This window comes from Bradysia coprophila, unplaced genomic scaffold (genome assembly GCF_014529535.1).
Source record: "Bradysia coprophila strain Holo2 unplaced genomic scaffold, BU_Bcop_v1 contig_474, whole genome shotgun sequence".
In the NCBI taxonomy this organism is placed as follows: domain Eukaryota; kingdom Metazoa; phylum Arthropoda; class Insecta; order Diptera; family Sciaridae; genus Bradysia; species Bradysia coprophila.
In genome coordinates this window covers 1119-13382 of record NW_023503725.1, presented here as the reverse complement: position 1 = coordinate 13382, position 12264 = coordinate 1119, and the positions used below count along the sequence as shown (strand labels likewise).

Below are 12264 nucleotides of genomic sequence, written 5' to 3'. Positions count from 1 at the left end.
TCTTACAGCTTGTTCAAATTCGCGCTTTTTCAATTGCTCTTACAATTCTGATTTTTGGAAAATATCTGCTTTCAGAAGTTGGTTTAATGTAATTCATCCTGTTCTCTTCTGTTTTGCATTTCAAACAAGACTCTTGACAATGTATATTCATATAAAAGTCCCACTGATATCTGTCACCAGCTTAATGCAATCTCTCTCTTTCTCTGCTAATTCTGAGTTTATTCATCTTTTTTTTGGGGACTCATCTAAGTGGGTGTGTGTGAGGTGTGATTTGAAGTGATGGTGGTAGGTTAACGTTCGAATGTCCGTAAATGTCAACATATGCATTACATACTGTGCCAGACGTCGTCTGTAAAAATGAGAAATCCCAGCATCGGATATGGCATACTGTCTAAACTAAACATCGTTTATATCAGATTTTCGCCCTTAAGAATTCGGGTACAAGAGATTCTCATGACACTGCATATCCATATAAAATGAATATTGTACTCGACAGTTACTTCTATATGAGACGTTAAGAACCTCTTCTTAGTGGACTTATCGCTCTCTCGTTCTTCTTATGAGTGGACATTCGTCTAACTCTAGATCATTGTCTTGCTTAACACGACTGAGTACCATGCGGCAATTTGCTCCAGCTAAGCTTCTTCTCTTTCGATTTGAGAATTACGCGGGATCAAAGGGTTCGTCGAGCGTATCAATGGCCGACTAGTTGCTGGGTTTGAAAACTCAAAATTAACTCGAACAAATTGAAATTCCATCAAAAGCTATGGCAAGCGCAAATTGCTCACAAAAATGACTATAATGCTGTCCGGTAACATGGGCCAAGTGTCTGCAAATCATTGAAGAATAACCGTTTCTAGTTATTAGATGTATGAAAATCACGAGTGAATAGATGATGCTGTATTTACACGTCAAGCTTGCGGTCATTATACCAATACCATACATGTGTGGTGTCATTCCAAAGCTAAGACCAATTAGGGAAAGAGTTTTTTGATGTTTTTGTTGCTATTTGGATGCACAGGAACCGTCACAAGTTCGCCTAAATAATCAAACTTTTACCCATACTTTCAACTGCTCGTAATCGTCAGGGTTGCGTTCTACCCCATGATCGACCCCGAAAGTACATTCATTACGTTAACCAATGACACCCCACACGCCCATGTAGCTGTCATGTTGCCGGAGAAATTTCCAGATGAAAAGTGCATGTTTTCGGTTTTGGATCACCTCTCGCTAGCCATACAAGAATCGAAGAAATTAAAAAAAAAAAGATTTTTGGCCTCTGGGAACCAATACTTATCTAGGCACATATCAAAAAGTCCACTTTAAAAATCTATGAAATAAAGTGCATTTTCACTCACTACAACATCGCAAAACAAAACCGAGAAACTACAAACTATGGTAGGCTACCTCTATGGTTTAAAATAGGCAAGAGCATTTATATACAAACATTGTAAACGTAAATAATCGCTGAAAACTCCATAAGAAACATGTGTTGGCGATTTTAATAATGTTTGTGCGATGGATATTTATATATAAATGTGAAATGTTTGTTTTGTGTTTTATAAGGTATATACACACAGAGCGTATATATACGGTTCTTCATCGTAACACTGATCTCATTCACCTTTCCTGATCACATAATTTTAAAAATAAAAAAAAGAGAAAATTTTCAAAGATTCGTTTAATTAATCAGAAAAATGTGACAAAATAAATGACTGAGACACATTTGAATAAATCGTTTTTTGTTTTTAGAAAAATATAAGACAGAGAGAGAGAGAGCTGGCATATATACTAAATGAAGAACAAAAAAACTTCTTATCAGAGTGCCAATTCTCGAGAACAAAATGTTGACTCACTCTTAATTAATAAAATAAACAAAAACTGTCGTCTAATCTGAACAAAAGTATAATTTTGGTCGTATTCATTTCCAAAAATCTTAGTTTTTTGTTATATTATTTAAGTCCATAATCATTCTTCATAGAAACGACCTTACGTCTTCAATACAAAAATTGACTGATCGACGAAAATTTGCATAAATAAAATGAGTTTCAGTTGACGATCGATAATTAAATATCCTTTTTATAATCAATGGAAACTTTAATGATCATTCCATTTCCAATGACGACATCTGTTTATTCAAGAAGACATTTGTTTTTATCGAGTCAACACTGGCAGTGATCAATATCAGTACATTACTTACCAATGGGACAAATCATGAAAATGTTGCTTTTTTGTGGTGCCGATCCAAGGCGAAGCCGAGGTCGGTAACACGTAAAAAGTCATTTCCATTGTCTCATTGTCAAGTACCCAAAACTTGAGGTATAGTTTAGCCGCCATTAAGTAAGTGTAAGCTAAGTTCGCTTACCCTATTGAGTAATAGTAGATTACGTCTTTGTTTTGGAACTTTTTATTTTACCAAGTGTGGCGTTTGCAACTCGAGCCGAAGACGAGGGATGCAACCACACTTGGCAAAATACAAAGTTCCAAGCAATTACGTAAGTTATTTACTCACTAGGCCCCCGGGAAATGAGTTTAAACGCTCATGTCAATGAAGTGATGACTTATTTCCCGGGGGACAATGAGTAAAAGAATTTGAACTCAATAAAAGCGTTTAATTACAATTGACACTCCGAAATTCTAGTAAAAACAAACCAACGGATTAGACCATATTTTAATAATAAATTAAGTAAAAACTGTGTTAACTCGTTGTGTTAAGTATTTTTTGTCTCTGTCCTGTACCGCAAAATTTTTTTTTATTTCATTCTTCAAACATTCATTTAATATTCCGCAAACAAACGTGCGAACATTCATACCATACCAACAATTCTCTTTTTACACATTATATATATCTCACACTCTTGTACTTAAGTTGAATAAATTTATTTTGGTTGAATTGGTGGACTCTCTGATGTTATGATGATATAGCAAGGTTTTGTGTAATATGGCCGGATTGACGGTATCCAATTACACATTAATAAATCATTCGTTTTATTATGTTCACATTACGTCATCTCTCTCACCTTAAGCACACCAAAAGCGATGACGTTTTTTAGTTAATTTACGAAAACAACAAAACATGACTTAAACGTTCGATGTTGAGACGCCTCTCGTTTCGCGAAACTTGTCTATTGAATCGTAGCCATAGGCCAAGGTTGCTAAAATGCTGCAAATCTGTGTCAATGTGCATAAAAATGGAAAAGGAAATTTAATGAGACCGATTGAAACGCATTGATACAATGTATGATAGGAGAGTCTCATTGCTTGTTATAACTTACCGATGCAATTAACGTGCCAATGAATCGTCCGAGTATAAAATTGGTGAACAAATAGTACCAACAAGCTCGGATTATGTCAATTGAACCAACCACGTAGAATATGGTCAAAATGATGCAAATGATGAGTTCGATTTTTTGGAAAATCGCCGATTGACGCAAACTGGATTTGCAGACCAGTAACAGCAACAGGATCAGTGTGACCAAAAATGCGGTTCCAGCTGCCGAATTGTATTGTGCTACATGGACTCCGGCGATGTTACAAGCCAGTAAACCGATAAATCCAAATGTCTGAAATAGGACGAACGAGTTGAAGTTGGATATTTGAGCGGAGATAAACAAACCGATTAAAAACACACTTAACACCAGGGTTAAGGAAAGGTATTCTTAGAAACCCTACTTAGTATAGGATACGTCTAGGAGGGATTCTTTTGAAAAACAGCCTACCGAAATCGGACGCATTTTCCAGTGGACTTTTTTATATGTGCCTAAAAAGGACTGCGACCCTAGAACCCAAAACCACTCTCAAAAAAATTCTTCGAAGCTTTTATGGCTGGTGAAAGGTGATCAAAAACCGAAAATTTGCACTTTTCTTACCAAAATTTCTCCGGGTACACGAGCCGTACATGGTCTTGTGGGGTGTCATTAGAAAGGTAATCACATGTGCTATTGAGCCGAATAGAGACTCATTGGTTTTAAAATTAATCCACACTGAAATATGTGCAGTTGAAGTTTTCAACCGAAAACTTGCACTTTTCTTACCAATATTTCTCCAGTTACACGAGCCGTACATAGTGGTGTGGGGTATCATTTGAAAGGTAATTTTATGTGCTTTTGGGCCAAATAGGGTCTTATGGGGTTTGGATGCATATGCGATGAAATATGAGAAGTTGAAATGTTTAAGTGTCCATATTTCATCGCATATGCATCCAAACCCCATAAGACCCTATTTGGCCCAAAAGCACATAAAATTACCTTTCAAATGATACCCCACACCACTATGTACGGCTCGTGTAACTGGAGAAATATTGGTAAGAAAAGTGCAAGTTTTCGGTTGAAAACTTCAACTGCACATATTTCAGTGTCGATGAATTTTAAAACCAATGAGTCTCTATTCGGCTCAATAGTACATGTGATTACCTTTCTAATGACACCCCACAAGACCATGTACGACTCGTGTACCCGGAGAAATTTTGGTAAGAAAAGTGCAAGTTTTCGGTTTTCGATCACCTTTCACCAGCCATAAAAGCTTCGAAGAATTTTTTTGAGAGTGGTTTTGGGTTCTAGGGTCGAAGACCTTTCTAGGTACCTATAAAAAGTTCCACTAGAAAACACGTTCGATTTCGGTAGGCTGTTTTTCAAAAGAATCCCTCCTAGACTGTTTAGACTCTGTTGGATAGTTCAACCGAATTTCGTTTCATTTTTGTTATAATTCACTGAACTATTACACGTATAGGATTATGACTGGGAGTGGAAGACTAGTCATCATCCAGCCACTGTCGCCGTGGCCTGATGAGATGACAGTAAATTAAATTTTTTAAGTTATTCACAAAACGATATCTCGTTGGATCGAAACAGTGGTTTACACACGGCAAGCTTATCCGATATATCGAAAATCTACTACTTCTGTTGTTTCAATTATTTTTTAGTTTCTGACAGAACATCTTTCACTTCGTCTAATCTCCCATACATTATGCTGTATAAGCGAAAGGCTTATAAAGTTTGTATCTAGGCTCTCCAACTTAGCCCTAAACACTTAATTCCAACAAACATACTGTTCCTTCTTAAGTAAAAAAAAAATTGAACAAAAAATCTATTCTGATCGAAGCGTGTGCTATCGAAATTCTAAGGTTCATTCGCTTTGTCTAAATATAAAATATTCCTAATCAAATTCCATACGACATACCAAACAGCTTATTTTCGCTTTTCCGGGCGTGGTATTCAAATATGATGAATCGTATTCCATTTTTCGATTTTTTTTTTCTCGTTACCCACGGCAAATATAATCTTCAAAACACAAAACAACAATTACGTGTCCCGCTGTTTACAAAACTTGTGCAGTGAATGCAATATCACCAAAAACAATAAAATAATTTTTTCAACAACAATGAACGTATAGGAGGAAAGGCGATAAGGCGACTAAAAGACTTTCAAAACGCAACTGTTGATCTTATGAGCAACGAACGCCGAATGTTCTCAGAGAATCGAATGAAAAATAAAATAATTTATTCATTTCAGTAAATATATTAACTGTCCCACACTCTTGGCAGTTACTCCATACGTAAAGAATTTACAAAATCAGTGTAAAAAAATACGGTGACAGAGAGTGTTTCACTATGCCGATTATTACAGGCCATTGCGTCGTATAAGCTCAGGTATTTTGACACAGTTCTGCTGTCAAAAGTCTATCTTATGGTTTTGAGGTGGAATCAATGGAAGCAAACCCAATCTTATATGAAGATATGATCCAAACACATTCTTACAACGTGGAACACATGTAAAAACATAGCTAACGCCGACCCGTACGAAACACCTATTCGTATCAAAAGCCTTTAATGTGAAACTCTTCATTTCTCTTACTTCATTTTCTTCTCTGCTGAAAAACTATTCTTCCTTTTAAATCACTTACATTATCCACTCTTTGCCTTGTTAGCATATACAATTAAATTGCCGGAGGCAATATAGACAGCCCCGTACGAAGTCAAATTTCATAAATTCCTATTTAAACAGCTATATACCGCTATATTTACCTATATTTCACTACAAATAAACATTCCACAAATGAATTTGCTATTTTATAGCTCTATATGCCTGTATATAGCTCAATATAGGTGAATATAGATGTCCATATATGGAATGCCTGAAACACCCCACACACATAACAAATTATTTCCATGTTAACATAAACACTCTAAGTACCATTTTTCCCACTTTATATCACTTTTTATAAAATCCAATATGGCCGCCGGCAGCCATTTTGTTAGGAGACCGGAAATAGTACCGACGCTTTACATTCGTTAATACCTTTCAAACAAAAAAAAAATTCATGAAATTCGGTCAAAATTTACTCGAGATATTGTCAAAATACACCACGTTCACTGTACTTCCGAGTAGCCAGATAAGAGCTCACTCCAAGAGACCTAGCTCACGCTCCGGAGAACATAATTTCATAAACTTTTTTTTCCCTGATTGGTACGGTCAATACCTATCTAATAAAGCTAAAACAGACGAAATATGTTCAAATGTGGCCGACCTACAAGCAAAAACTGCTTGCCGCCCTGTGCCTGTTCCACACCAAGGGGTCTAACTCACGAGTCGGTCATCCAATTTCCATAAACTTTTTTTGTTGTCGATCGGTATTGTAAATACCTTTTATTTGACGTATCACTTACAAGTTTAACGTTTAAATGTCCGGAGATATCTTCGAAAAACCGTAAAGCACTTATTGGGCCACAGCTCGGGAGGGGTCGATCCAAAATCACTCATCTTCGAACTTAGCCTGTCTTTTGACATTACCAAACGGGAAAAAAAAGAATTTTCAAAATCGGATGCGTTTTTACTCAAGTTATCGTGCAGACAGACAGACGGACAGACAGACGGACAGACGGACGGACAGACAGACAGACGACAGACGGACAGACAGACGGACATTTTTTTTCTCGCGGATTTGGCATCTCTAGACAACCACAATAGGTTTCCCCTTACTCAGGGAGTCCAATTCGACGTGTTACAAACGTATGCGTAAACCTATAAGACCCCAGTACTTCGTACGGGTCTAAAGAACATATTTTCTCCTTAATCAGTACTAGTCAAGTGCGAGTTGTCCAAAAAAGCCGTTTCGCTCATATTGAATGTAGAAAGCGATTTTATGGTTGATTATCGTAGATGGATCGACCAGTAACTCAAATCGAGATGTTGCCAAGCTGGGATCGGCCTGGTATGGTCTAGGGGGCCGACGTTGCCTAACACTTCTTTTCGCTCTATGAAATTTTGATTTTTGAAAATTTATTTAAAAATATCAAATGAAATATTTTTGACATGGTTCCATGGGCGAAATTATTCCAAATGGTGTCTATTTTATGTTAAAAATAAAAAAGCATTTACCGGATTTTCCAGATTTGCACACTTTTTTGTATTGATGGGCGCCATCTTGAATTACAGCGCCACATGCATACTTTTTCAAGCACTTATATTTTCCTCGTATGCAGAAAGGTTCAAGGAACACAGGAATTTTTTCCCACTCAATTCGGATTAAAATTCAATTTTACAGAGCCGAAAGAAGCTTTAGCTGACGGCGGCTCCCTCGCCCAAACCAGGTCGATCCCAGCTTGGCAACATTGCGATTCGAGTTCGTGGCCGACCTACCTACGATAATCAACCATAAAATCGCTTTTTACATTCAATATGAGCGAAAGGTCAACTCGCACCAGACTAGTACAATTCGATCCAACTTTTAAACCACGACAACGGACTATACTATCTATAAATATGCATAATATCAAAGCTCGTCATGTTTCTACGGATATTATGAATATAAAATTATAAAATCAAAGAGATGATCTTATACAAATTGAATCTTTTTGATTTTAGAAGCTATGTGTGAAGGTAAATTGGTGTCTGGTATCATGGGTACCTATCTAATATGTTCGCAAAGATGTAACCTGGAATTTTATTCCTTAGAGTTGGGTATAACGACTTTTAATAACTTGAACATCACAGACAAACTAAGTGACATTGAAAGCTTTATTTTGGTACCTAAGCGAGACAATACTGAAAAATACTCGATTTTAAATGTTTCGGTTACAAAGAAGTCTCAGTTTAATAGACGAATTATTTAAAACGATTAGATTGTAAAAGAACAACTGATGATCGATCGTTTGACTGGCATAGCACTGCTCCTAGCATTAACATATAAAATATTCGGAGGCTGGATATAGGTGGGAGTAGATGTTCGACTACTGGTAAAATATTCGGACACAGTAATATACAAAAAGCGGATTATGAGCCTGAAATACGCCAATTTGTTGATCGTATTTTAGTGATCGAAAATTTGAGCTGGTTGTCAGTTTCGAAACAACAGTTTCCTGCAAGTCAACAATGTCTTCATTAGGACAAAAACTGAGCAAGGGGAAGAGAATTTTTCTCAGAGATGAATGAGCCGATTCTCCGAAAAACCGGTTTGAAACGAACCAAAATAATAGGTTCGGTTTGGACTGAATCGAAAATATCAATTTTCCCGGAATTCCGGCAATTCTCTGATTTTCCTTCTACCATCCAGAAATGTTGGTAATATGTTGCATAGGCAAGAATGATGTTTGTATTTAGTCTTACTTACAGTAGTTGTGAAAAACATCGATTCCGCTTATTTCACCTTAAGACGAACTCATTTTTCATTTAAATTTAACAGAATCTATCGAGTTCAACAAATGAATGAACGTAATCTCACTTGCAGAAAATTGAAAACTTTGAACAATTTTTTTTAATTGCAATTGATCTCAAATGTTTTGACTTAAATCGAAAAAGCGTACTCCTTTTCTTCAGGTAGAGACAGTGAGCTAGATAATTTTATTCGTAAATACGGAGCGCTATTGGTAGGCATGTTACTAAAAAATATCAATTTGAGTTCCAAACAACGATTTTATTTCGATTTAGAGCATTATTATGAGCAAAAAAATCATTCTAGGGTATAACCAAAATGTTTTTAGTTTTTTTTATAAAGCTGATTTTCTATTCATAACATGTACAACCCGATGGAGAAGGGTCATTTGCCAAATGAAGAAGGACATTTTGTTTACTTCTTTGCTAAATATCCCGATTCTTTCACAAGTAAATTTTCCGCAATTTCGACTGAATAAAAAGATGGCGCGCTATGCACGCATGTTGAAGAAGGTTTCTGACTTCGCTTATTTTCTTAATTTTTCACGATACTTTACTGAATTAAAAATTAATTATTAAATAAAATATAAAAATGTTTTGTTTGGATGATAAAATTTCCAAATAATCGATATCAATCGAATGTTTTATCGATAATCGATAAAAAATATCGGACTTGATAATCAATAAATCAATCCACTGATAATCGAATTATCAGTCGATATTTACTGATGATCATTCGATATTTACTGATTATCAGTCGATATTTATCGATTATCAATAAAGCATTCGATTGATATTGGTTTCCTGAAAATGTCGATAATCGATTCTAGGGAAATAATCGATAGTTTATCAATCGATTGAATTATCGAACATGCCTAGCTATTGGCCTAAATGGTTTGTACGTGGACGCTGAGATGTAATCAAATCAAAATCTCATACAACAGATTTTCATTTTATGCACTAGCGGCTTGCATTTGCAAGTAAATGTTTACAGCTCACTGTCTCTACCTGAAAGAGCTTACGTATTTAATTCCAAAACATTGGAGATTAACATGTTACATGCGGTAAGCATATATAACCAGCTTTATTATCGGGTCTATTACTTCGATCGATCAAAATATTTTTAATCTGTTGATTTCAAATCTTGTACTTCATTTTCCTTAACATTCATTTTACTAAGTGATCATTATTACCCAGAGCTTGTCATTGGAAAAAGAGCCGTAATAGTGTAGTTGATAAGGACCATTTATACGAGAACATTTACACTCGTATAAAAGCTGGGCTACCTCTCTAAAAGTTAACTTTTCTCATTGTAAAGTAGGTAAAATTATCAGTAGATTCCTTAATGATAATTTTACCTGGTTTGCAATGAGAAAAATAAACTTTTAGAGAGGTAGCCCAGCTTTTATACGAGTGTAAACGTTCTCTTATAAATGGTCCTGATCAACTGCACTATAAGATTTTTGCACACTCTTCAAAATCAATCCGTTACATATCGTCGATAAACAGTTTTCCTACATTTCCATTCTTTTCCACGTTTACCAACCTTACCAAAATGAAAATTGCCGGGCGCTTTTTTCCCACATGTTTTTGACATTTCCGATGGTATGAACTCGGGTTGTATAAACAAAAACATTGTCGTTGTCATTTTTAACATAATTTGGTTTTGTGATTCGTCTTTTTTAATCCGCAAATCAGTTGCTAAATATTTGTATTTATCTTTGTGTAATCATTGTGTATCGTCATGGCAAAGTAAGTTGATGATTTCGTGGTTTTCGTAAAAAACCGGTCTCGGATAACCCTGAAACGGGCGTCTCGAAATCAATAACAAAGCAAGTCGATAATGCAAGATCTCATGTAAACTATCACTTGATTCGATTACACATAATGTCTTTTCGTCTCCTAGTTCGATAGTTCCCGAGGTTCAAATTCAGAAAATTATTTGTTTATCGCTTTAATCATCAGATCTGTTGATTTTTCATCCGAAGCGACTAAAATCATTGGATTTGACTCTAATAGACTGTTACGGTCAGAGCTAGAGAACCGAAAACTAGTTAATTATAACTTGCCTTGGGGTACATGTCAAAATATTGCTTTCTCTTTCAACATGTTACGTTGAGAGCGAGAGGACCGAAGACCAAATTCTATTATAAGTTGTCTTGGGGTACTTGCCAACATATTTCTTTCTCTTTCATCATAACACTCTATACTCCCAGATCTCTGAAAACTGTACCAATGATTTCGTTCATGCTCATTCCGTTCTGTGATGACCCGGATTCGTACCCACTGTTTCAATTGTTGTCAAATCGGGTAGAAGAAATGAGTAGCAGGCCCGCTGCCAATATAACACACATAACATAACGTAAAATTCAGATTTGTTTCATCGAAATATTTCAGATTCGATAATTCAAGTAATAATTCATCATTGGACTCGATAACGATCGTAAAATCTGAACCGTTCGATCAGGATCTGTGCGACACGAATGAAAGTAGCGTTTATTGGTGAGTATAAACCGAAATACTGTCAAGTTCGCCGAATTAATTTCCGATTTATTGCCTTCAGTGAAACGGTATCCAGCGACTCTTCGCTACGTCAACAGGTGGAATATAAGACAGAGTATACTTCGGATACGACACGAATGTACAAGTGTGAAGAATGCGGTCATATGAACAGGATAACACAACCGCAAGAGGACGGATTTTTCGACAATAGTCAGGCGATTGAGATCTGTAAGTCATGCTCCTTTTACATGGTCACCAGACGCACCAAATTAATTTTTTGTTGGTTTTGTAGCACATGTAGCGTCAGCGTTTCAGGTGTCAATTGATCCCACATCTAAGCAATTGAAAAGCAACCCGGTGCCATCTCAATCAAACCAAATGTTTCATAACCAGGAAAGCCACAGCGGAAACAATGGTGGTGTGTATGGTGCGAAGAAAGTCAAAAGACTCAGCTATCCAGGTGATGTTGGTGCCGACGAAGAACTGGAAGATGAAACGGCACAGAAATATTTGGCTGTCTTAAGAAAAAAAGTAATGGAGCAACGTAAGCAGACCAGAACATTGACACAACAGAATCGCCGGCAACAGCAACGAATCGTTCGATTGAAGTCGATGATGAAAGCAATTGATAGAAAAAACGAAAAAATGGAAATTACATAATTGGAGTCAGTGCCGTAGGTATAAGGAGAAATGTTGATATTTGAATTAAGAAAAAAAATCTTTTCGGCTCGTTTTAATTTGATTTCGTTTAATTTAAGATCATCGTGTTCGAAGTTGTGGAATGGCTACATGATATTTCGGATAGAGCTTTTATCCGGACCTCCAATAAAACACGTTCATACCTTTCGGTATTGACTAAAGTGAGAAGTGACTAAAAACATTTTTCTCTTAACTAACGCAACTACGTCCTTACGATTCATTTAGACTACTTGACTATATCACTAGATAGAATTATATCAAGTGCATATTCCAACACATCGAACATGGAGGCGAGCTTATATCGGCCAATTTTTTCGATGACAATACAGAGTTTCGACTTCCATGTTATACTATTACGCATAATTCTTCTATTTATGTATGACTGACTATGCGCCAACAACTGAATTAGCACTCA

General features: G+C 36.2%; 2 protein-coding genes across 2 annotated transcripts; one reads left to right on the top strand and one right to left on the bottom strand.

Moving 5' to 3' along the window:
• Positions 1-2959: 2959 nt before the first annotated feature.
• Positions 2960-5492, bottom strand: LOC119082520. Its single transcript, XM_037192032.1, has 3 exons — positions 5179-5492; positions 3276-3563; positions 2960-3171 (listed from the first exon to the last, which is right to left on the bottom strand). Exons 1-3 carry the CDS (start codon positions 5236-5238, stop codon positions 3082-3084), a joined length of 438 nt encoding a protein of 145 aa, XP_037047927.1. The 5' UTR covers positions 5239-5492; the 3' UTR covers positions 2960-3081.
• A 4737-nt stretch (positions 5493-10229) lies between these two features.
• Positions 10230-11907, top strand: LOC119082521. Its single transcript, XM_037192033.1, has 4 exons — positions 10230-10400; positions 11046-11150; positions 11212-11378; positions 11443-11907. The coding sequence occupies exons 1-4, from the start codon at positions 10393-10395 to the stop codon at positions 11808-11810; spliced, it is 648 nt and encodes a 215-aa protein (XP_037047928.1). The 5' UTR covers positions 10230-10392; the 3' UTR covers positions 11811-11907.
• The last annotated feature ends 357 nt before the right edge of the window (positions 11908-12264 follow it).